The 23,222-nt window shown below is 38.6% G+C and overlaps 7 protein-coding genes across 9 annotated transcripts; 4 read left to right on the top strand and 3 right to left on the bottom strand.

Annotated features, from left to right (window-relative positions):
* Window positions 1-2,330, top strand: Gnpnat (glucosamine 6-phosphate N-acetyltransferase). Its single transcript, XM_043415748.1, has 5 exons — window positions 1-353; window positions 763-901; window positions 1,261-1,323; window positions 1,399-1,526; window positions 1,781-2,330. The coding sequence occupies exons 1-5, from the start codon at window positions 336-338 to the stop codon at window positions 2,015-2,017; spliced, it is 585 nt and encodes a 194-aa protein (XP_043271683.1). The 5' UTR covers window positions 1-335; the 3' UTR covers window positions 2,018-2,330.
* A 17-nt stretch (window positions 2,331-2,347) lies between these two features.
* On the bottom strand, window positions 2,348-6,843 carry yata (N-terminal kinase-like protein yata). The gene is made up of 12 exons (XM_043415726.1): window positions 6,726-6,843; window positions 6,121-6,264; window positions 5,550-5,678; window positions 5,237-5,448; window positions 4,981-5,071; window positions 4,380-4,862; window positions 4,071-4,292; window positions 3,672-3,924; window positions 3,364-3,534; window positions 2,998-3,263; window positions 2,685-2,793; window positions 2,348-2,600 (listed from the first exon to the last, which is right to left on the bottom strand). Exons 1-12 carry the CDS (start codon window positions 6,837-6,839, stop codon window positions 2,467-2,469), a joined length of 2,328 nt encoding a protein of 775 aa, XP_043271661.1. The 5' UTR covers window positions 6,840-6,843; the 3' UTR covers window positions 2,348-2,466.
* A 429-nt stretch (window positions 6,844-7,272) lies between these two features.
* LOC122408753 (centrosomal protein CCDC61-like) lies at window positions 7,273-10,061 on the top strand. Its single transcript, XM_043415749.1, has 8 exons — window positions 7,273-7,490; window positions 7,972-8,054; window positions 8,122-8,273; window positions 8,719-8,915; window positions 9,122-9,421; window positions 9,649-9,726; window positions 9,803-9,908; window positions 10,035-10,061. The coding sequence occupies exons 1-7, from the start codon at window positions 7,319-7,321 to the stop codon at window positions 9,877-9,879; spliced, it is 1,059 nt and encodes a 352-aa protein (XP_043271684.1). The 5' UTR covers window positions 7,273-7,318; the 3' UTR covers window positions 9,880-9,908; window positions 10,035-10,061.
* On the bottom strand, window positions 9,942-12,418 carry LOC122408748 (putative OPA3-like protein CG13603). 2 transcript variants are annotated; one of them, XM_043415742.1, is made up of 4 exons: window positions 12,346-12,418; window positions 11,939-12,024; window positions 11,470-11,663; window positions 9,942-10,931 (listed from the first exon to the last, which is right to left on the bottom strand). In XM_043415742.1, exons 3-4 carry the CDS (start codon window positions 11,609-11,611, stop codon window positions 10,411-10,413), a joined length of 663 nt encoding a protein of 220 aa, XP_043271677.1. In that variant the 5' UTR covers window positions 11,612-11,663; window positions 11,939-12,024; window positions 12,346-12,418; the 3' UTR covers window positions 9,942-10,410. The 2 variants fall into 2 exon arrangements, with proteins under 2 accessions (XP_043271677.1, XP_043271678.1); XM_043415743.1 differs by having other exon boundaries at window positions 11,939-12,010; window positions 12,346-12,382.
* Window positions 12,419-12,597: 179 nt separating this feature from the next.
* PIG-N (Phosphatidylinositol glycan anchor biosynthesis class N) lies at window positions 12,598-16,694 on the top strand. Its single transcript, XM_043415724.1, has 7 exons — window positions 12,598-13,094; window positions 13,219-13,656; window positions 13,948-14,233; window positions 14,422-14,890; window positions 15,024-15,360; window positions 15,503-15,896; window positions 16,177-16,694. The coding sequence occupies exons 1-7, from the start codon at window positions 12,862-12,864 to the stop codon at window positions 16,591-16,593; spliced, it is 2,574 nt and encodes an 857-aa protein (XP_043271659.1). The 5' UTR covers window positions 12,598-12,861; the 3' UTR covers window positions 16,594-16,694.
* Window positions 16,695-16,872: 178 nt separating this feature from the next.
* Window positions 16,873-19,703, bottom strand: Sf3b2 (splicing factor 3b subunit 2). Its single transcript, XM_043415727.1, has 2 exons — window positions 17,327-19,703; window positions 16,873-17,107 (listed from the first exon to the last, which is right to left on the bottom strand). Exons 1-2 carry the CDS (start codon window positions 19,502-19,504, stop codon window positions 17,039-17,041), a joined length of 2,247 nt encoding a protein of 748 aa, XP_043271662.1. The 5' UTR covers window positions 19,505-19,703; the 3' UTR covers window positions 16,873-17,038.
* A 194-nt stretch (window positions 19,704-19,897) lies between these two features.
* Membrin (golgi SNAP receptor complex member 2) lies at window positions 19,898-21,430 on the top strand. Of its 2 annotated transcripts, XM_043415745.1 has the most exons (3): window positions 19,898-20,212; window positions 20,844-21,048; window positions 21,130-21,430. In XM_043415745.1, exons 1-3 carry the CDS (start codon window positions 20,073-20,075, stop codon window positions 21,340-21,342), a joined length of 558 nt encoding a protein of 185 aa, XP_043271680.1. In that variant the 5' UTR covers window positions 19,898-20,072; the 3' UTR covers window positions 21,343-21,430. The 2 variants fall into 2 exon arrangements, with proteins under 2 accessions (XP_043271680.1, XP_043271679.1); XM_043415744.1 differs by having other exon boundaries at window positions 19,901-20,212; window positions 20,844-21,430.
* Window positions 21,431-23,222: the final 1,792 nt, after the last annotated feature.

Here is a 23,222-nt window from a genome sequence, read left to right as displayed (position 1 = left end):
CTCAGCTGCGAAGGCTGCGAATACACTTGAAAGAATCACACGTGCATGAAACGACCGTGAATGTAAGTTTCGCGGTCTTGTGTGAGGTGTGACGTTTGTCTTCCGATCGCTCATATCGAGTTTAAAAAACCGGTAGATAGTAATAATACTCGACTCGTTCGATAGCCCGAGGCGCGAGTGTGAAAGTGTCGCTCGTGAAATGCCACGCCGGAGGAATTTCTTGTTCGACATGGTGGGAGCCCAATCACTTCTCGTTTGTCAACAGTAACAAAATTAAAAAAATAAAAAGCTGATTTCTCGTCCGTTACGTCCTCGGATAACTACGAAGCTTCGTCATGAGTGAATCGAAAGTGGTGAGTTAAAACTATTTACTACTATGTTGAGCAAAACAATTTACTGGGTATTGAAATGATTTTTTGCAAAGCGTCAAGTTTCAAAGATGCGTGAAAATCTTCGGATCGAACCGATCGAACATACGTTTCGATACTTTGACATGTGATGACGAAATGGAGATAATTATTGATATATTACTTACTTTCTTTCTTAAACGCGAATATCATTCTTTTTTGCAATGAAGTTTTTCGTTGAACTTTCTTTGTGATTAATTAACTTTGTTGTCTCATTTTTCAAACGTGAATAACATTTGTTTTGAAGTCAATAACAAAAAAAACCACATCGTTTTCATTTGGAAAAATTTCTAATAAAATTTCTTTTTGTATTAACAAATGAAGACAACATTCTAATTTTTGTTTGGGTTAATAGGGAAGGTTAGAGAATCAGGAGCTCCTGGTCGATGTGGATCCTTACTTATTTGATGCTAGCTTGCTCGATCGCTTACCCAATCAAAGACAGGAAAATGGCCTGCTGGTTCGACCGCTGCGATCCTCAGATTATGAAAATGGTATCATTGACCTCAAAGCTGTTTTTACGATTAATCAAATTTTGATGTTGCTCACTGCCTTGCATCAAAATCTTGCCTGTCCAGCACTATTTGATTCCTATAATTTTTTATCCTCGCCCTTATTAATTATGTTCATAGACGACCATTAGTGTTTTCAAGTTATGTCGTTTGCTTTATTTAATCTTCAATTGCGAACAATTCTCATTTTTTTCCATTCTTGGTTATCAATCTGACTGAATTTTTTTCCTTATTGTTTATTTTTCTTCCTGAATCATTATTCTTTTAGTATCCACATTTTTCTTGTTTTGTTTTTTAATTCGTGAGATTACAAATCTCGAATTTTCTTAAAATTGTTTTAGGCTTCCTCCAACTTCTGGGACAACTGACCGAAGTTGGTAACATCAGTGAGGAGCAGTACCGGAGTATAAATTTATTATTGACCATATTTTCGTTTCAAACTGCAAAAGTATTCATTCTAATCAAACTTTTGTTCTCAGGTTGTTTCGCAAAGATGAAACGTGCAGGAGGTTACTACATAGTGGTAGTCGAAGATTTGAACAGTGGCAAAGTCATTGCCAGTTCTTCATTGGTCGTTGAGCAGAAATTCATACACAATTGCGCTTTGGTAAAGAGAACATTTTTTTTTCAATCAATAAGAGTAGAAATTCAATTCCACTATACAGTGTCCATCTCATTCTCTCGAAGAATATTCATATTTATTAAGTATTATATAGTTTTGGAATCTTTGCGACTTCCCTTAAATTTTTTCATTATGACAACCAACGTTGCTATTGGCAATCAATAGAACTCTTGTCTGTAAATTATTTTGATTGAAAAGTTCTTCAGGATATCCTTACATTGAAATCTTCTATTTTCCAGAGAGGTCGTTTGGAAGACGTAGTCGTGAACAGCTCGTACAGAGGCAGACAACTGGGAAAACTGATAGTAACAACGATATCGCAATTGGCGAAACGATTACATTGTTACAAATTGTCGCTAGATTGTCGTGATCGTCTTATACCCTTTTACGAAAGCCTCGGTTTTGTCAGGGAACCGGGTAACGCAAACAGCATGAATATACGATTTGAAACATACGTAGAACAATCGCGTTTGTGACACAATTATTAGTCTCACGACGGAATACCCAACGATTAATTTTCATCCATAAACACTGAGGTTTCTCCGTGAAACAGAAACGTGTGCGATGTGTACCTGTGCGTATCATTTACTATATCAAAGTCCTCATAAACTCGTACCTTACAAAGAACGCTTTGTGTAAAAAGTCGTTCTGGCCCGCCTCAACCATCCGCTTAAATGCGTTTGTACTATAGTTTCCATAATCAAATCTGAATTTCTAGTGAACGAGCTTCTACAGGAAAAAATACACATCACACATCGTACGATGGAATAAAGCAAATTGGAAAAACATTATATGATTTTCCTTCGTACTTGGGACACATGGAAATGTTTATTTCATGTTTGATTTTTTATCTCAATGTTTGTATAGTACAACAGGGTTCGTGTATTGAAATAGTTGGTTGTATAATGGCTTTGGGTTTTACAAATTATACTTTCTTTGCGGGAACTCCTGTCCGTAATTTTGCGGCTCTCTTTGCTTCCATCTGTTGTTGCCGAGCCAATTTTCGCTCTTCTCGTTTTCTTCTCGCTTCCTCGAATTTATTCGAACTACTAGATACACCTAAAAATTTATTTCCACAATAACACGTATGTCGATCTTTATGCATTGATTTTGAGTCTGTGTAACAATAAACCGATCTCTTACCCGGTTGCTCGATCGTTTGGAAATCATCGAGAACCTGGAATTCAGAATCCTCCCAACCGGCCTCAGAAACTTCGGTTTTCTCTTCTGCTCCTTCGGCCGCTTCTTCTTCCTGCAATTGAATATCGTAGAATTCTCATTTAACCGAGATTGTACTTTCAAAAAAAATTCATATTTTTTTTTCAACTTTGTTGCTATTGTCCGACTTGAAACGAAACACCTTTTTTTTCTTAAAAATATATTCTCACGTTTATTTCTGCTTCTCAATGCATTTTTTGTTTTCAAGATCGTATTTTCTTGAAAATTTATTTCTCACCGGTTCCTCTTCCAAACTGGTCCAGTGATCGTTTGTTTTGGGTGAATTAGAAGGCTGTATAACAGTACTAGTCGTCGTGGTTACCGGAGCTGAAGGTTGTTGTTCCATGTCACCCCAATTGTCTGCCTCCCAGTCCCAATCACAGTCCGAGTTCGTGTTGGCCGTATGAGAATCGTGATCGTGATCATGATCGAGTGATGTCATGCTCGTTGCGCTGCTTGTTGTCGCTGTTGTACTCGCGCTGCTTTGCGAACTGCTCGCTTGTTCTAAAATTTAGAAAATCATATCCGCTCGTTTTGCCATCCATTCAAAAAATAAACATTCGACAGATGCAATCTCTGGAGGTATGATCTGCCTGTATGTTACCTAGTGACGCGGGCTTTTTAAGTAAAATTCGCGACGTATTTTGAGGATTCGAAGATTTCGGAGTATCGGATTGGCTTCGATAGAATTTTGCGGTCATAGTTGTAACCGCCCAGCCCGCCCACGTTGCTGCGGCGTTGCTTAAACTTGGAGTTGCGGTATTTACGTCTGCCTCTGTTGGGTATGGGAAATTTGTAAAACAAAATCAAATCATGCACAAACGACAAACAATGAAACATTCTTCCAAGTAAAAAAATGAGGAAAATTCTCTTTGAATTGAGAATAGCTTGTATTAGAAATCCTCGACTAACCCATAGATTCACGCAGTCCAGGATCTTCGGAAACTCTCTCAAGTTTGGATAAAAAACCTCGTATCGTTCGAAACGCGCTGTCTCTCACTCCTTTGTCGGAGTCTGTCGTGAGCGAACACAGAGCGGGCAATATTCTGTTAGCAACTTCTTGGAGTAAAAAGTACTGTTGAGTTATAGCGAGGGCTGACACACTTGCGCTCCTCGCAGGTGGAAAAGGGTCTCTCGTACCCCTAATAAATGCACCTATTAAAACCTGAAGCATGAAGAATGAGAAGAAATCTTCAGAACAACGAATATTCATGAGAAAAAGTGACAAATTGACAAAAAAAGATTAATCCCGCAAAACTGATAGTTTTCAATTGTACCGAAATATTGCGAAAAAATGCAACTGAAGCATACCTTTTGCCTAATTTGAGGATGAAGGTGTTGGGCAATTTTTCCTAAACAAATAGTCGTATTCGTTCGTATTCCGCCCTGTTCGTCTTTAGACTGAAGTCTTGCAAAATGTTTAAGTGTTTCAACATTGAGATTATTATAATCCAATTTTGGAGCTAAGTGTACGACCGATTTGACAGTTTGTTCCCTCACGGCAGGATTCGTATCCAGGAAACCTCGAGCCACCTTGAAAAAACATTGAAAAATTGTGCATTTAAAAAAAAAGTTTTGAATTTTCGTTTCAAATAGACTGTTTGATGATATTTCAATTACTTGTGGGAATATGGCTTCGTTTATAGTTGCCGGTTGAAGATGACTGACGAACCTATCGAGCTGTTGCAAAAGTCTCAATCTCGTGGCGCGATCATTCGATGCGAACAATTTAACAACACATGGAATAACTCGACGTTGATATTCGGCATCTGGTAATTGTCGTCCTAATTGCAGAAGCGGCGGTAAAACCGCGCTCCCCGCATCTCCGAATTCAAAAGCTGCCAATAATTGCGGCAGGATTTTGAACCGCCCAACACCTTCAGGAAAACTGTCCAATTGATTGGCCAACTGAGCGAAAAAACGGCCCTTCTCTCCACGCTCTTTCATCTGTATCTCTTCGAGAAAAAGAAGCGCATCGACCAAATCATTTTTGAAAAAACCTCCGTTGCTGCGACATCGCGCTATCACGTCGGCGGGATTCGGCCTACCATCAGGTTGGGCGCCAGTCAATTCTCGAAATACCGTCAATAATTGTTTGGGTATCTGTGAAAATAGAATTTTCATCAATATTTTCTCCCGGTTGTAACGAGCCAACCGGCGAAAATTCTAACACTATTTTGTTTGAGTTTTTTTACAATTTTGAAGAAGCAAATTTCCATACTTGATCGACGCTCTTGAGGTTCGCCCGTTGAACAAGGGGGCCATTGAACGATTCCCAAATTAGACATCCAAGACCCCACATATCGATCGAGCTATTTTTATTTAATCAAAACAGTTTTATCGAAGATAAACGTTCGAAAATAGATACTGCGATGCTTGATCAACATTTACTTTTCAAGTCATTCAAACTTTTTTCAATAAAAATAATCTAAATTTCATTGATTGATTGAAAATCTACTAGAACAGTGTCGTTTTACCATTTTGTGGCTGGTTTGACATTCTCTTTGATCTCGGGGGGTGCATAAACCTGAAGGATGTGTGGAAGAGACGTATATGGGGTGTCTACGGCAGTCATGTATTCTACGCTCCCAAGTTTCCATTCTCCGCTCTCTTCGTTCACGTATACAGAATATAAATTGACATTGTTGTGACGTAGATTACCGTCGTTGTTTAGAAAACTCAGAGCTCTCTGTAATCACAAGTGAAACGAACGGTTATAATCAACAAAAAGTTTGATACTCCAGAAAACACACTGATATACTCGACAATTGCTTTTATTTTCATACTTACTGTAATTTGAAAAATACCCCACGAAAAGTACAACTCCTTCTTTATTCCCTCACCAATGTCTCCTTTTCTGGCTAGACGATTCTGCAAGGGTTCTACTCGTTCTGTTGCTAAATAGATCACTTTGTCCGTCTGTTGATGAAACGAAATCATTTTATTCCATGAACTCTAGATCCTTGCAAAGGAGTGGAACACGACTCCAGATTTTTAGTGGGAAACTTTTTTCTACTTTCTAAAAACTTTGTTTTTATTCAACAGAAAATTTTGTTACATAGAACTGAGCATACAACATTTTATTTGTTGTCAAAAAAAAAGCTGTCTGTTTGAAAATAGCTGTTTCACATCAATACCAAATAAGATACATTTGCATAAAATCCATAATTGACATAGAGAAAGACACACGAAGCCATACAAAAATGATTTAGTATTGTTGGGATGAAGAAAATTTTTTGTCAACGTTAACTTCCATTTAAAAGAATATTTTTTGCTTTCCACAGTGTATCGTCTCAATGAATTTGAAGATAATATTTTCTGGAAATAAAAAATCATGTAATGAGTATGTCATAATCTGCACCTCTAAACTGTCGATGTAAGTGAGAATACTCGGATGCCGCAGGGTTTTGAGTCTCTTGACAGTACTGCGAGCAATTTCCAACTGGCCTTCTCCATTTTTGACGTCAAAAACAAACACTGAGACATCTTCACCACCTGCTGTACCCTAGACAAGTACAGAGGTAGGCTTTCAATCAAGTACTTTCACAATAGATTTTTTTTTTTTCAATGATTTATTTATAAAAAGGTAAAATAAATAATCAGGATGAAAAATATCCAAATATTTTCATTTGATATTTTCCCATAAGCCTCAGTGGGATTAAAAAACGTTTATGAAGAATTATGACCTTGAGAAAAGCTGTTCACAGCATGAATTTCCGTTTTAATTAACGATTTAAAAATTTAACTCACCAATTACCGTCCAAAAGCTCAATTTATTTTCATAACCTAACGAGAAATCAATTATAACCCCATTTCGTAAATTAACTACGAATCCATATTTTATAGAGCAAACAAAATTGTTTGTTTTGGTGTTTAGCACCTCACCCCTTTACCCGTTGGTCATCGTCCTTTTTTGACGTATAACAGATGATTATTGTAATGTAATTTGCAGGTTAACTGTCTTACCTTTTTCTTCGCCCGAAAAAGTGACCAAATACTTTTGTTATCGAGACATTCGACGGGATCGCCGATCTCGTAAGGGAAGTCCTTGGTAGGATCTCTGGAGAACAATGACCACATATTCTATCGAAAATTAAAGCTTCTATTACCTCGTGTCGAGTAAATAAGAAATCACTCTCATCGTTTAAACACTATATAGGACGTATAGAACTATATGAAATAATCTCGAATTGACAACCACGCATCAGAACACGACAACACTGATACAAATGCACACACGTCACCGACAACTCGTGGATGTCATTAAGTTTTTTTATCCACTTTTATTGCATCCCTCTTTCTCTTCCTCTTTCTCTCTCGTTCTCGGTCTTCTTCGTCGGATGCCGACGTCTCTAAAAGCAGCTAAAAGCACACAACACACGCACCCACGCACACTATATTCACAAATACATACACCACGCAATTCAAAAAAGCGTCTTGTAAAATCAACCACTAAAATTTGTCAGTTCTCGTATACTGACAAATAGAGGACCCCAACACAAATAAAAGTTTTGAAAAACCTTTTTTAGAGGAAAAACGCAAGCTCGTGCGGGGGAGCAATGAACGAATTGGGTCCAAATCTCGTCACAATTTACGCTTTCAAAGGAGGCAGAGAATACGTCACGAGAATGAGAGTCACTGCACTTCGTGGAGGATCCCAACGTAATCTTGAGTTGTCGGTTACTGACAAATACACTTCCGAAAATTGGCAATCATCTTACGACACTGCATGTTAGTGCGCTCCAATTTTATTGAGAAAAAAAAATTATATTCAATGTTTGTAGCAGATAATTACTCTCGCAGTGAATATTAAGTGTTTATCAATCGCTGCTTTATAAAACTGACTTTGATTTTGCAAACACACTGTAACCCGCGCGCGAGTTGCAGGAATTCATTCGGCCTAAACATAAATGATCGTTATTATAACCATTTCGTAACGATTCCTCATGAATTCTTTATGCGGAAAACAAAGAGCAGAATAAGCGTAGTAAATTCGCAAGCTCAAAGCTATATTCGAACACAGCACGCATGCAGCGTGCTTCTTCTATAATTGACTTATTACACTTATTATCAGGCTTCTACTTGAACGTGTAGTAATATTTAATCATTTAAATTTCACCGCGGTTCTCAATCATCGGAACGAAAATTAGCAGTGGGAGGACAGAATAAAAGTTTTTGTATTCTATATAATGATCATTAAACGTGTTTATAGATATCGAAAACTTGACACACAAGACCGGTAACTACAAACAGTTCGACGTATTCGTGGCAATGTTGCAATCCGGGCTGTTGAAGGTAATACGATTAAATTGTGTTATTGAATAAATATGCTCAATCGGATGAACCAGCTGTTTTTTTACAGACGAGCGATTGCGTGACTCTGGATCTCTTGACGTTCGAAGATTTAGAAATGTTGCGAGCCAGAAGATCGGAATCTTCAACACCATCGACCATGAGCAGTAAAGGAAGCAATCGTAGATATCTTATTCTCACCTACAGCGTAGAATTCGACAGGTACCTTTTTGATTTTTTTTTTTTCTACTATTGCATAAAAATGTATATGAATTTATAGTATTTTTTGCGAATGAAAAAAAATTATTTCGACGTAACCATCGGATCGTAGTAACTTTGATGAAGTCCATTTGGTCCCATAAATTCATTTCGTTAAACGAGAGTATCTACTATGAAATTCCACTCCGGTCCGGAATTAAATAACAAGAGCCAACAAATATTTTTGTGAGAAATAATGAATTTTGACAAAAAATGGAGACGAATTATGAGCAAATGACATAGTCCAATGCAATGTATGATTTTAAAATACAACCACGTCCAATTTTTTAAATAATCATTAAACAAGATAGACGAATAAACAAATATATTCGAGAGTATTTGCACAAAATAATATTACTACGAATAGACGACCCATAAATTATTTTCCAACGTAAGAAACGTCCTTAAGAATCCATTATCCGTTGCCCCTGGAGTACTGCGGATTTCCGGATCCGTCAATCCTTCAGGCTACAATTAGACGACTAACCGCTGAAAATGAACGATTGCGAACGACCGGAGTAAATAAAGATCTTCAGAAACGAGTTGACCAGCTTACTCTGGTGAATCGGCAGCTTGTTGAAGAGAATCGGGCTTTGATGAATGGCGGTTTGTTCATCAGTCATTAATAACAATGCCACTCATGACAATGGACTTTCAATGTCTATGCAGAATTCAAACTGTTTTTCCTAACTTTTCAACAACCACGCAGCACTAAATCTCACATTGAGTTCCCACAAAGCTGCGTAAACAATCAATGAATTAATAATAAAATGTTTTCTAACTGTTTTTAATAGAATATTTGTCTTCTGCAGACAAAGGCGCTCGGCGTTTATTTAGCGCGATAAAAACGCTCGAGAATGACGTAGCAAAAGAGAGAGTCTCGTTTCGAACCCAAATACAAAAGCTTCGCGTTGAAAACGCTAGTCTGGCTCTGAAGGTACGTCAACTGACGGAATTGGCAAGCCGGAGACCAGGAGACGGAAGTCCAGCTCTAAGAAGACGTTCTACACCTCCACCGAGATCGTCACAGAGCCGGCGATCTATGGCCCGAAAGGGTAGAAGTCGTTCTTCGTCTTTGACCAGGTGTTACAAGGCTCCGAGCTTATCCCCAGGTGCTTAATTCGTTTGTTTGTACTCAATTTACTCTACATTTATAGGAGCATCAAATTTAAACCGTTGTGCTTCCTGCTGTAACAAATAAAATTCATTCTGAAGAATCACTCATTCCCAATGAAAAATATTATTCAATAAGAACCTCGGTGGCTCGTGATTTCACAAAAATCAATATAGAAAAGTCTGATTCGTTAGATTTAACTGAAATTATTTCAATTTAAAATAGGAAGTTCTGTCGAGTCGTTAAGATCTCGGGATTCGTCACGCCGCAGGACAGCAAAGCCCTTTCATTTCAGGGCAAAAGGTTCGTCCTTCGTTGATTGCATGCAAATATTATTTCGTAAACTCCAAAATAAAGTAAAAACTTTTAATGTTTGCAGAAATCGATTTCGGTAAATTGGAATCAAAAATTCAAGCAGTGCAAAAAATGCTCAAAGAAGGAATAAACTTGAATTGAAAGTTGATCAAGAACGAAATTTCCTCGAGGTATATACGTACACGAAAATATTGAACAGACACTTATGTATATCATTTGTTATATATTTTCTAAATGTTGTGTATTGTTTTTCCCTTAAATACCGCAATGATCAACATTCTTGATGTGAAATACAGCTGCCTCAAGCAGATGAGTTATATACAGGTCACATATTATGCGATTTTTCAAGTCCTTCGTGAGACGAATGAACGACGGTAAGATGGAGTGAAACTAGTGGCGAAGATGATGTTAAAAAAACTGACAAATACATTTTTTTGACACGATTTAGTCAAAACGACTAAAAGCCAGCAGTAAAATGACTAGATCTAAGTGTACGTATAGCATCATGACACAATTTCGTACGATTGGAAGCTACACTTCTCACATCATATTGTTTTTTTTTTACATATATGAATCTTGAATTTTTTCGTTCATATAGATCTTCCGTCAATTCTTCGTGTTTCACGTATTCATTAGCTACTGTTATATTCAGATTAACGGAAAGTAACGCGATTAACTAAGTTTGTTATTGCCCTTCACGTCGTTTTGGAAATAAACGATCGCTCGCCGTACGAGCGATTGTTCTTCCTTCTCGTTACTGCTGTCTGGTTCTGAATTTGTTCCTTTTTCACCTAATCTCGTGTCCTCGCTACTTTTTTTCTTTTTCAACTCCTCGTTCCGTAATTGTTCCAACGTGGGGATTTTGTGTCTCGAATGTTTGATCAATTCGTCTATGGCGCTTTGCAATACTCTTATGTCTTCTTCTTGCCGATTTGCCGTCACGTGCAAACTGTCAATGTCATCTGTGAACTTTTGTATCTGAGCCTGTCTTGCTTCCTCCTTTTTCGTCTCTTTTGCCACTTGACGATTGTACTCAAGAATCAAGCAACCGCCAGCCACGCTGAATATTATCACCTCACCCATCAAACTCGCTCCCAATTCAATCGCCATTTGTTCGTTCAACTTTGCAACCTTCGTTGGCTTTCCAAGATTCATTATGTACATCTTTGTCTTCACTTCTGCCCAATGGTAAACTGCAATTCAAGTTGAGTCTTGTTACATTTGACATCCTTTGGAATCGTACACTTTTGATTTTAAATATTATATGCACATCAGTCTTATTCGTTAAATAATTTTCTGATAGTATTTATTTCAGGATTTCCACCGATAATGACCCAACTGTTTCTTAGCGATACAGTTCCATTTACGAAAAGACAAAATAATTACGCTTAGATGGAGCTTCTTTACTTTGTGTAATATCAAGCAACCAATTTATCATACTTTAAATAGCGATTAAAAATTTGAAAATATAGCTAGTAATCAATGATTAGGCTACTATCATATAACGCATGAGAAAGAACAAAATAAAAATGATTGAATTTGGAAAAAAAATATTTTACGACTGGGGAAAAAATAGGGGTCCGAGAAGCCAAAGTTCCGTAAAAAGTAATAAAATACTTTTTCACAATTGTATTGGTAGGTTTTCATAATTTTTTTTGGAAATGTAAAAATCAATTTTCATTCAGACCCAGCTCATACATCTGAGAAATGACATTTTGTGTCTGAACTTACACTGAGCGGGAGGTATGATGAAGTAAGTTCGAAATACTGCATGGTTTTTAGCTTGGGTGACAAGCATTTTAGCAAGTGGTTTGCTAATTTGTTTGATGAACAAAACACCCAATTTGAGGGCTGGAAAAACACCAACAGCCATTGTTTATAGTTTCGATATTTTGGATAGTTATAAAAGTTCGCACATCCCGTATCTGGAATTGAAAACGGAAAAAATGTGTATTAATTACAAAATTCAACAAATTCTGGCCTTGTGAGGCGGTTCAAGACGATGAGTGAGAAGGTCGTCGATCTAAAATAGCACGCGATTATAAAAACAGAGTTTTCGAATATCCAAATAGCCGTGTCATAATCATATTGGAATATTTCGAAACCCGAAAGGTTTAGATGTTTACTTATCGAATCGATCTTTGTCAAATAAAATAAACTTCATTCAATTATCTTATAAAATTAACATCTCAGTCCTTACCTCTGGACTATTTTAGAAACGAAGCAGACGGCAATACTAAGATATAACGGCTTTTTTTCAGCTTCCTTTCTCCTACGAATTCATTACTGTAAATTTATTGTACGATAAAATTTTCATTGTTGTAAACGAGCTATATGAACACTGCGATATTAACTAATTAGAATTATGATTTTTTTCCTCATAAGAGGAAAGAATGCCGTGCAAAGTTCGTTGTCGAGAACCTAAATAATTACGATAGATTCATGCACACGTAAGAAAGGTTATCTGCGAATATGATTCCCAGAATTCTGAATCAATTTTGCCATCTGCAGGTTAAAAAGACAACTTTCTTGTACACTAATTAGTCCCTTGTAATGGTAATATAGATAGTTGATATATCTCTTCAATAATAACAAGATTATACACACTTGATAATATGACGTTTTATAAACTATCAGCTATAGTAGAACTGACATTTTCTCCGGTCTCGTCACGTGACAAGTTGGGTGTTAGGTCCGAAATTCCGATTATACAATAAAACGTGTTATGTTGTCAAACGTCCCAGCCGGTAATATGCTGGCTATCGAGCATCTTCAAGAAGCCATTATTACCTACGGTTAGCCGGGTTGTATATATGACAATTCCAATGGTAATTCGAGGGAAAGAGACAACTTCATAATTCTTTCCTCGTGACAGAGAAAGATAAACAAAAAACATGTGTCATCTCTGTTGATTACATTTTCACGATGTATTTTCAAACCACTCGTATCTCGTATCGTTTGTATTCTGTATTAAATAGTGTTATCACTCAAAAACCCTAAAATCCTGTAAGATTCGTTATGCAACGGTACTAAATAATAACGAATATTTTCACGTGTCGATCACCCACATGAACTTTTTTATATCGAAAAATAACCTATCGTTCGTAAAAATACGTGATAGATATGAGTGATGAGAAGAAATTCAAGATAAATGTGTATTTTTTTATATTATGGGGTTCCTTAATGCACTTAGTTGTACTATGGGGAGTGTTGGATGCAAATTTCCATTCGCCAATTCTGCAAGGATTGCCAGTAACAGAAGCACCCAGAGACCCACCTGCAAAACGTGTTTTTCTCTTCGTCGCTGATGGCTTGAGATTCCGTACCTTTATCCAAGATCCCCCGCCTTATCTCAGGTTTTTTTATTTATTATTCTGCTTACTATAAATGAAAATTCACAGAATATTCTAAAAAAAAAAAAACAAATTCACAGATATCGAGTTGCTTCAACGGTTGAAAATGCTTTCTTTTGTATTTTAGAAAAATGATGCATCACAAAGGTGTTTGGGGTGTGTCACATACAAGAATGCCAACAGAATCGAGGCCAGGTAATGTTGCTATAGCCGCTGGGCTTTATGAAGATCCTAGTGCATTGTTCAAGGGCTGGAAAGAAAATCCAGTGGATTTCGATTCTATCTTTAACCAGAGCAGTTCTACTTGGGCCTGGGGAAGTCCCGACATTATACCAATGTTTGCCAAAAGCTCCCAAAAAATACATGGCAAAAGTTACCCTCACGCATGGCAAGATTTCGATGCATCTGCAAAATCTACCCTTCAATTAGATTCTTGGGTCTTTGAGCATTTTTTAGAATGGCTCAAAAGAGATGCAAATTCTGTCAGAGACCAACAAGGAGTCATTCTATTTTTTCATCTTTTGGGCTGTGATACTAGTGGACATACAAACAAACCTTATTCCAAGTATGTTTAAAAAAAAGTATTTTTTCTATCTTTATTGAGATCCGGATCCAAAAAAACAATTTTTAAGTTCTCTAAACAAATAATGATTTACTAAACAGTTCTTGTGACAAAGAAGTTATTGAAAGCGAACTATGTCTAAAAAAATGTTCCAAATTTCTATCATGTATGCTGATGTCATTTTGATTCACTCGCAAAAAAGTTGATAAATATTATACTTTGAGATATAGAATAATTATCGTTTTGTATCGCAGTGTATCAAACCTAGTACAACATTGTTGAATTTGGATTCAGAGAGTACAAGGAAAACATGAAATACGTCGATCGTGAGATTGAGGGAGTCGTACAAAAGACTGAAGAATATTTCAAAGACAACGGGACCGCTTATGTGTTCACATCCGATCACGGTATGACCGATTGGGGATCACATGGCAGTGGTTCAACCGACGAGACGGAGACACCCCTGGTTGCATGGGGTGCGGGAATCGGCCAAAATGATAAGAGACACGATATCGAACAAGCGGATATCGCACCATTTATATCTTCTCTTCTCGGATTGTCAATTCCTGTTAATAACGAAGTAAGCATTTTTGTACATTCACAAATTGTACAAAAACAAATGGAATCTGAAGTAGTATTAATCAATGTAATCAATCGTGTGTTTCTTCATTATTTATAGTGGTAAAATTTTGTTTTTCACTAGAATTTTGAAGACCATTGAATTTTTGAAATGTCATAATCCAGCGTTATTTTTTGCTTTCTCTTCAGGGAGTTTTGCCCCGAAGTTATTTGAAATCAGGAAATGAAAAATACGGTGCGTATGCGTTACGCAGTAACGTAGTCCAGCTGAGCGTGCAAGTGAAGGCAAATCGGCGCGTTTGCAGTGGAGAAGATCCGAGCAACGTTCACTGGCGGGAAAAAGAAATGGAGGAAAAAATTTTCCAGATGGATCAACATCTTTTAAATGGAAGAATTTCAGAAGCGATCGAAGAGGGCGAGAAAGCAATTGTTCTTGGCAAAGAGTCATTATCTTATCACCGACGATACCAACGGAACCGTTTCATTTTCTACTTAACATTAACTTGGCTTGGCTGGATAGTCCTTCTACTCATGAAACTCATCAACAAAGAAAACACCCGAATTACGGAGAGTCTTAAAAATACTCGCCATTATCGTCATCGGTTGACAAACTTGATTTTTGTCGTCATCGCAATAATTATACTCATCGAAGATAAACGTAAGATTCAATCGGTTTACTAATTTGTGATAAAATTTATTAACCTGCCTTAAATGGAATTCTCATATCGACTGATCGAAATCCTATTTTTTCACACTGGCCCAAATTCGAGCTAATTATTTCTCGTAATTAGTTTCAGGTCGTCCAGGCTGGCGAGTCCCAGGGTATGGGATTGCTGCTCTGGTGTCAGTATGGCTAGCGAGTCGAAGCGTGATAGAGTATTCACTATACTTTGTCAAGAAAAAAGACGCATGGTTATCGATGCCAATCATTGGCACGGTTTTGTTGATCGCGTCCATGTCTGTTGGGCTCATATTTAGATGGTCCTTTGCCATTGGCATGCTGATCACTGCTGCGATGCAAAAAATTCTCATGAGAGAAGCAACGCCTCGCTTATGGTTGAGCGCTGTGATACTCGCTGTATTTCCTCTTTTGCCAGTCGTTGGACCGAATCCTCGAATTTACATAGTGTAAGTATCCTTTTCCGATGTACAAATGTTTCGAGTGGAAAACCTTTCCAATGATGATGTAATTATTTTGGAGATCCAATTTCCAAGTTTGATTGAAAAATTCATGTTGGTTATTTTTTGTTTCATTATTTATACTTTTCAGATTAGCGAGTTTGAGTTTTGCCGCTTTGTTTTTGGCCATATCAAAAACATTGAGTAAATTTTTGATTGTCATGGAACTCGCGAGGCTCGCTATCACCATAATGGTTGTGTCCGGTTTCATCGACGGTCGCAGTTATGTTTCCTGGATCATTTTAATAACTACACCTTTCTGCATTTGCCTTTATCGGAAAAATCTTTACAACAGAATCATTGGAGTTGTTTACGGACTTTTGTGTCCCTACGCTTTACTCTCAGCCTCTTACGAACCCGTCTTTTATCTCGTTCTCGCAACGCATTTACTTTCCTGGCCACCGTCCGGGCCCACGGAAAAATCTACGAAATTCTTTGAGAACAAATCGATGACGTCGAGGGATGTTACGAGGGCTGCATTTTACGTATCCTTTACAATTTTTTTTCGTATAATCGAAACCTTGGATTATTCGAAAATAATCAACCAGAACGATAAACCTATTATCACAGAAAAATCAGAAAAAAATCATTTGAAAATCTCTCATTTTTGTGAAAAAAAATTCATTATCTTTAGTGCATAAAATCGAACGTGTTAATTTTTTATTCGAAATTCATTTGGTTGAGTGGGTACCAGTAAATAAATTGTATCGTACCTGAAATCAATGGGACCCAATAATTTGTGTATTCCTTGACTGAAATGTTCAGATGTTATATACGCTACTGTGTTTCTTTGGCACAGGTAACATGGCGAGTATAAGTTCGTTCGATCCGACATGGACGCGGCATTTCATAACGGTATTTTCGCCCTTCACGATGACGTCTCTAATTATTTTGAAATTAGGAATTCCACTTATACTTGTGGGATGCTCTAGTCGCGTATTCGTATCGTCGTCAGTTTTTCTCTCCGTACTTTTGCTCGGAGATTGTCTTTCTCTGCCACTGATGTATGGAATAACAACGCAAGGGAGTTGGCTCGACATTGGCAGTGCGATAAGTCGTTATACGATAGCAATAACTCTACCATGTCTTTTGTTGGTTCTTTACCACATTTCGCAACCTCTTATGACTTATAATGTACCTCAAATGAGTTCGAGTGCAGTGGAGAAAAAATATCTCGTTTGACGAACGATAAAAATGACGCTGAAGTTTGCAACGTTGGAGACCAACGAAATGAACGAAAAAAAATTTGTAATTCGCCAATTTTTTATTCCACGAAGTATCGATGTAGGCTAAAAAACTACGAATTGCAAATTCGGCAGAGAAGGAAATTGGAGAATTACCGGAATTATTAGAGGGTTTTTTTAGATCATTTCGTTGGACTCCAACGTTGCAAACTTCAGCGACATTGATGAGAGAGGTTTTGTATTATTGTAAGTTTTATGAAAAAATCGAAACTCAGTATTCGTCGAAGTTATTTTTCAAGTTGTTACCATGTACATATAATATTGTATTTCGTGACAAGATCTTTCATTCTCAATACAAGAAGAAAAAAAGAAGTGAACCTCGAGTACAAATGATTGGAAAAAATTTGACAAGACGCAAATTCGTGTCGAACGATATACAGTCCTTAGAACTTGAACTCCTTGTATTTTTTCGAGGACTTCGCATCTTGATTCTGTTGCCGTTTCCGTTTGCTCTGTAAAGAAAGAAATATTACATTAATTTTTGTACGCCACACGAAGTAAAAGATGGAAATAAAAAAGAAGAATGAGAATTTTGGTTTTCTGTACTTAATATCTAATGAATAATTGAGTTTTTTCTCGTTTATATTTGTTAGAACTGCAACACCGAGATGAAAAAAAATGTAAACCAAACGAAATAGCGATGTAAACGTAAAGATATGACAGTATTAAACCTTTTGGCGTTGTACGTGATCCTGAAGCATGTCAGAAAGATCTTCACGTCTGAGATGTGCTTGGCGGGATCGCATCGTTTCCTCGTAGCGAGAGGCCATAGCCTCGGAGTCGAGATCCAATTCGCTAGGATCAAGAGCCAATTCGACAGCACCGTCTTTTTCGGCGCGAGCTTCAGCAGCAGCGCCGCTTATACCTCGTCGTGCAGCGATGACGGAAGGTGGTGCTTGACCACCGGCAGCACCGGTCATGTCGTAAACGTGAGTCGAGCCCATCATGCTAGCGCCGAGACCTTCGGTACGGCGTTCCTGGAGAACAGTGTACAAAGCGGGTGTGTCACCGCCTTCCATTTCGCTCTCGATCTTCTTCTTTCGGAGTTCAATTGTTTCGGGTGTCTCCAAGCCAGCTGGGATGGAAGTAATTCCACTAGGTGTAATGAGACCTTCGGCGCCAGGAGTTACGAGGCCGCTGGCGTCGTTGTCCTCTCTACCTTCGGCGTCGCCCTCGCCGCCGTCGTCACCGTCTTCGTCCTCGTCTTCTTCACCCGAAGATTCAGACTCTGGCTCGCCCCACATGCCACGATCGACTTCCTCATCCATCGCGTCACCGCCTGGTGGACGAGCGACCCCGAACACGTCACCATAAAGAGGCCTTCCGGTTTCGTCGACCGGCGGTTTTCCCCAACCACCGGCGTGATACCCAAACGCGCAGCTCTCTGGAATAGGTGCGTTCAATCCGGGTATCTTAAGATTAGGGTAACTTGGTGGAGGCCCGTAACGTTGCATCGCGATTAGCCAGGGAGGCGGTACTTTATGGCAATTAGGACCGACCGGCATGCCAAGCGCGGTCCTTAATTCGTCGGACAATTCACCGGGTTTCTTCTCTTTCAACCTCGTCTCGAATTCCTTGCCCTCGTAGTAAAGATCACCGTGGATCGTCATACGTGGTTTTGTTTGCCATTTGAAAAAGGCGTCGTGAAGTTTTTGATAATCAATGTCGATTTTGCCTAACTTCGGACGCGCTCTCTCCCGCATCTTTGCTTTTAACGTACGAGTGTCGTCGCGTTCTTGAAGACTCGCTCTCATCTCTGTTATGCCTGTGCGTTTAATGAAATCGGGGAGATCGAATGGCGGTTTCTCAATACCACGTTTACCCTGGAGATACTTGCGTTTGAAGCACCAATGTCGCGGGACAGGTACAGTATTACGGTGAGCTTTCAATTGCACTAGAAGTTTAGGATCGCGTGCTGTCACGTCGTGCATCTCAACAACATCAGGACGTCCAACAAGTTGCTTCAACTCTGCAACACTCAGCCTCGTGAGTCTCTTCAATTTACGCTTAGAAAGACGTGGCGCACCGTTTTCGCCAGGCGCTTGCTGATTAACAGGTTGACCCATGTCGTCATCAAAATCATCCATCGGTGCTATTTTGTTGGGCACTACCGCAGGCACTGCAGCTGGAGGATATTGTCCAATCAGTTCACCCTTGTCTGCCCCATCCACACCTCGGGAATCAGGCTCAACAAGTTTGAAAGCTTCAAACACTCTTGCAAATTGTCTGTACATTGGTTCCAAATCACCGATGCCTGGAATGTCTTGAACATATTCCACTTCTGGCATGTCTTCTTTTGCGACGCTTGTATCTCCCTCGTCACTCTTTTTCGGAGTCTCTTTCGCAGTTTCTCCCTGTTTCTTCCTTTTCTTTTTCTTCTTTTTCTTTCCCTTACTTGTTTTTCCATCAGATTTATCTTCTTCACTGGCCATTATACTTGGCAGTACAAAATCCAAGGGTGGATCTTCTCTGGAGGTTTCTTCCGGCGGAGACGTCCCAGGTACGGATATGTCATTAGGATCTGCACCTACTTCTTTTGCTCTCTCGTTTTTAAAAGCCAAAGCTTGCTCCAACGCAGCTGGTAGTTTGACGATTTCTGCTTCTGTCTCGCGTTCCTCTTCTTCTCGCGGATTCTGACTCGGTATTTCCGGGGGTATGTTCACTTGCATGTTCAAAAGACTCGGCAATGTTCTCGGAGGATCGATTATTGGTGGCGGGGGCGACGGTTGTGACGTTCCTGGCGGCATTATCATCATTGAAGGTAGCTGGTTCGGTGGTAAAGGCATTTGTTGGTTCACCTCTTGATGATGTCCAGGCGGCGGTTGCTCCATTTGTCGTTGATCGTACATGTTTCAATTTACAACTCGTGTTAGGCTCGTCGTAATTTTCAAAATTTTTCTCTTTAATTCGAATAATCAACTTTTAATACACCATTATTTCAATTTCACTGTTAGAATGTTGCGGGACGGAACGCACATAACCTTAATATCTGGTAGATTGTCGTCAAAGCACAACAGCACAACGAACGCCGCGGATTACAGCTGTGAGTGTTTGCGCAAGCACATCCAGCAACAAAGCGGTTAAATTTTCATCGGAACAAGATGGTAATGACCTCTGTTCGCTTGCTTTGCAATTCATAGTCTAGCGGGAGATTTGAATCACGAATAGAGCACGAAAATACATCACGAAGAGGTCGCAGGTATCGCTAAATAAATCTTACATTCCACCAGATTCCACATCCCAACAACGAAGGTTGCTCAACTCAACCTACTCTACTAGTCTACTAGTTTTGTGTACACGTCACACGTATACGTGTGCGCGAATTCAAGGTTAAAAAAATCATGTTTCTTATTCTTAATTCAAAAATATACGTTATAAATACTAATTGAATACAGAAAAAGAAACCTCCGACAAACAATGGAGACTCTCTATCATCAGACGAACAAGTTGGTTCAAGAAACGCAACATTTGTTCACGCAGCTGGAAAGGAAGACACCTAACCTCGATGTGAATGTTGTTGAAAATGATATAACAACAAAAATTTCTGCTATAACCAGGTATTTGAATAATAGCTGTCACCATTCATGATTTATTTAAAAACTATATACTTTTTCAGCTGTACAACTGGTAGTTGAACCTACTTTACAGCGTTTTTTCTCTTACAAATTGGGTTTTTTCCCACCTCATATTCCAAATAAATAAATAATTGCATAGATTATAAATATATTATACTATTACTTGACTGATATTTTGCTATGTATTGCTTAATTTTTTATTAATTTTTTCACAAATGATTGAACTGAAAGTTATCTGAAGAAATTTCGAATCTTCCCGTATATATGTATGACACAAAGGCTCAGTGAGAAACATAGTAAAGAAAGTCAAACATTTATTGTCTTAGGCTCTTGGTAAAATGTTCAAACATGAAAAATGGATATCTTTAATATTTGTTTGTTATCTTTGAATGCATGAAAATTGCAGTAGCAGTTAATGATTCAGGATAACAAGTGCTGGCAAAACTGTAATAAAAATAGAGTTAAGTAGGCTAATTATCAAGTGGATAATGAAAATAAATTTATCTATGATAAGTAATTGATGAATAATAATCAAAAGTATGACTGATATAATTATGTAATTATCAATATAAGATTGTGCAATGGTTTATTTAATGTTGCATCATTGGTGCAGTAATTGCGAACGGCTGGACATACTATGTCTAAAGGGTCCGGTGTCACAGCGTCAAAATGCAAAGATGCGAGTGGATCAGCTGAAGTATGATTGTCGACATTTGTCAGCTGCATTGAATTCATGGCGAAGTCAGCGTCTGAGAGGAATGCGGGAAGAAGAAGAGAGGGAAGCGCTACTTGCCCAAAGATTTACAACCAACGATCATGTAGATATTATGATAGATCCTAATGTTCAGCACAACACGGGTCTGAGAAACGCCTCTAATGGCATTGACAATCTCCTACAGCATGGATCTGGAATCCTAGATGGCCTTAGATCGCAAAGAATGACGTTGAAAGGCGCTCACAAACGCCTCATCGACATAGGCAATACTCTTGGACTTTCCAACACAACAATGAGATTTATCGAGCAGCGGGGACGTCAGGATGGGTTCATCCTTGTCGCTGGCATGCTCCTAACTTGTTTCGTTATGATCCTTGTAGTCATTTATCTCACATAGATTAATTCTAATTCAACATTCCTTGGTATTTCAATATTTTTGTATATATTAGACACGATTAAAAGTTTGTTATGAGCTTAAAATTGCAGAAACCAGTGTTTGTATGTCTCAAGAAATTATCTAAGCCTATTTGTTCTAATCCTCAAGTCCGTCAAAAATTCATTTTCGAAATTATGTAAAAATTTTAGGTTCTTTATTTTTATCACTTTATGAAGTTACATGAGAGTTTGCCAATCATTACCGTATTTTTGCCGGTCCATCTTCTCCAGGAAATTACGATTCAAAAAATTTATCAAATTACAAGAATGCTTAAGCGCCCTACGAAAAATAACTCAAATTATCTTCACTAACTCCATTTACTTTTTTTTCCATTACTAATTGAAGACCCACGGTCCCTTTCCCCCTCTCTTTTTCTCTTCCTTTCGAAGCGGCCTGAATAGAAGAGGTTCGATTCTCGCTGCCTCATCGTGTACATGCCCCAAAACCGTTCAAATATTATTTTCTAGATCTTTTGTTCTCGGCATATATGAAAAACGCGTATTTTGTTTCCTGTACGAAAAAATATTATTTACAAATATTATGGGGAATAGAATTCGTAAAATTGGATCAAACCCGTTCGAATGTTAATTTCGAGGATTGGTAAAATTCTCTTTCGAGATTGGTAAAAGCGTTCGTCACGCGATTGTTGTGCCTTGGGAAGCTGAATCTTTCGCCCCTCTCTTGTTGCTCCTTCTTTTTCTCCCTTTCTTCGTTCTCGGTATAAAAGACGAAGACGCGTCGCAGGGAGGGAGAAAGAGGAAGAGAGAGCGAGAAAGAGAGAAAGAGCTCTCTTAGTGTGGCGTCCCTTCCACACCGGTCTTACCATATATTATATCCTTGGCCGGAGTGTAGAAGAATTTTTTCAAAAGCATCATTCCATCGCTCGCTTCGGTCGCGTCAGGACGCATTTTCGGGAAGAAGATATCGAGTTTGAGTCAAAATCAGATAGTTTGCTCTCGTGGAGACTTCATGAGAGGGGTTGACACTTGGACGGCGTCCGAAGAATAAATCGTATCCAGAAGCACTCTTCGCTCTTTTCGATCGTGTCCGTTTGCCCTGGATGGGTTTGAATTCAGTCCACGTTTTAATATCCTACTCGTGACTAGATCCACACTCATCCATGGAGTTCGGACCGTTACCAAATTTCTTCCTACGAAAAGGTAATATTGAATTCGTTAGAGGAGCACATTTCGCCTCTGTGGTCAGAAAGGGATCGTCGTATAAGTTTGTGATCTAAGAAATTAATAAAGTTGAAAACGTTGCAGCAGTTCGATGAAGTACGAATTTTCATGATGATGCCTCAGTTTCAGAGGTTTGATTTCGCTGGAAAATATCGGCAGCGTCCCCTTTGTTTTCTTCGGCGTCCTCGCTTCCGGCGGCGTTTTCATGTTCGTTCTCATTTTTTAATTCATTTTCTTGCCTACATTTGAAATTGTTGCCATTTTTCGTATTTCATCATAAAATTCGAGTCAGCGATTGAGAAAACAAAAAATAACGTTAGTCTTGCGTATCACGCGTAAATAAATCGTAAAATCTTCCAGTCCCAAGCCAATGGCTTCGAGATTCCTTTCAGTTTTCTTTGTGTGTGGAACACCTGCCGTATAATTCCCCTACGACTTCTCTGTTCTCCCCCTTTTTAGCCTCCTCTCTGTCCGCCCTTTTGCCTCTTTTCGTCCGTCCATCGTCCTTCCTGAATAACGGTAAATCCCCCCTCCCGATATCCTTTCTTTCCCCTCTTCTCTCTTCTCCTCCCATTTGGCAAGAAACGAAAGCCTCTTGTGGGACTCTACGAGCCCCACTTGAGGCCAGCTCTTCGAGACCAGGTACATTTGGGCCGTTTG

Source organism: Venturia canescens, chromosome 4 (genome assembly GCF_019457755.1).
Source record: "Venturia canescens isolate UGA chromosome 4, ASM1945775v1, whole genome shotgun sequence".
Lineage (NCBI taxonomy): Eukaryota > Metazoa > Arthropoda > Insecta > Hymenoptera > Ichneumonidae > Venturia > Venturia canescens.
Note: the sequence above shows the minus strand (reverse complement) of the source record. Positions and strands in the feature narration are given on the sequence as shown.

Bases quoted from the DNA above. Each gene is read 5' to 3' on its own strand.
- Gnpnat (XM_043415748.1), top strand. The intron at 1,324-1,398 runs GTATAAATTTAT...TTTTGTTCTCAG, and splicing joins CAGTGAGGAGCAGTACCGGA to GTTGTTTCGCAAAGATGAAA. The intron at 1,527-1,780 runs GTAAAGAGAACA...TCTATTTTCCAG, and splicing joins TCATACACAATTGCGCTTTG to AGAGGTCGTTTGGAAGACGT.
- yata (XM_043415726.1), bottom strand. From the start codon at position 6,839: ATGTGGTCATTGTTCTCCAGAGATCCTACCAAGGACTTCCCTTACGAG. The intron at 5,449-5,549 runs GTAAGTATGAAA...TTGTGATTACAG, and splicing joins GGGGTATTTTTCAAATTACA to AGAGCTCTGAGTTTTCTAAA. The intron at 4,863-4,980 runs GTATGGAAATTT...CTATTTTCACAG, and splicing joins ACCTCAAGAGCGTCGATCAA to ATACCCAAACAATTATTGAC.
- LOC122408753 (XM_043415749.1), top strand. From the start codon at position 7,319: ATGAACGAATTGGGTCCAAATCTCGTCACAATTTACGCTTTCAAAGGA. The intron at 8,274-8,718 runs GTACCTTTTTGA...AACGTCCTTAAG, and splicing joins TACAGCGTAGAATTCGACAG to AATCCATTATCCGTTGCCCC. The intron at 8,916-9,121 runs GTTTGTTCATCA...TGTCTTCTGCAG, and splicing joins TCGGGCTTTGATGAATGGCG to ACAAAGGCGCTCGGCGTTTA.
- LOC122408748 (XM_043415742.1), bottom strand. From the start codon at position 11,611: ATGGCTGTTGGTGTTTTTCCAGCCCTCAAATTGGGTGTTTTGTTCATC. The intron at 10,932-11,469 runs GTAAGTTCAGAC...CTTGAATTGCAG, and splicing joins CATCATACCTCCCGCTCAGT to TTTACCATTGGGCAGAAGTG.
- PIG-N (XM_043415724.1), top strand. From the start codon at position 12,862: ATGAGTGATGAGAAGAAATTCAAGATAAATGTGTATTTTTTTATATTA. The intron at 13,095-13,218 runs GTTTTTTTATTT...TTTGTATTTTAG, and splicing joins GATCCCCCGCCTTATCTCAG to AAAAATGATGCATCACAAAG. The intron at 15,897-16,176 runs GTATCCTTTACA...TGAAATGTTCAG, and splicing joins TTACGAGGGCTGCATTTTAC to ATGTTATATACGCTACTGTG.
- Sf3b2 (XM_043415727.1), bottom strand. From the start codon at position 19,504: ATGTACGATCAACGACAAATGGAGCAACCGCCGCCTGGACATCATCAA. The intron at 17,108-17,326 runs GTTTAATACTGT...CTTTCTTTACAG, and splicing joins ATCACGTACAACGCCAAAAG to AGCAAACGGAAACGGCAACA.
- Membrin (XM_043415744.1), top strand. From the start codon at position 20,073: ATGGAGACTCTCTATCATCAGACGAACAAGTTGGTTCAAGAAACGCAA. The intron at 20,213-20,843 runs GTATTTGAATAA...TCATTGGTGCAG, and splicing joins AAAATTTCTGCTATAACCAG to TAATTGCGAACGGCTGGACA.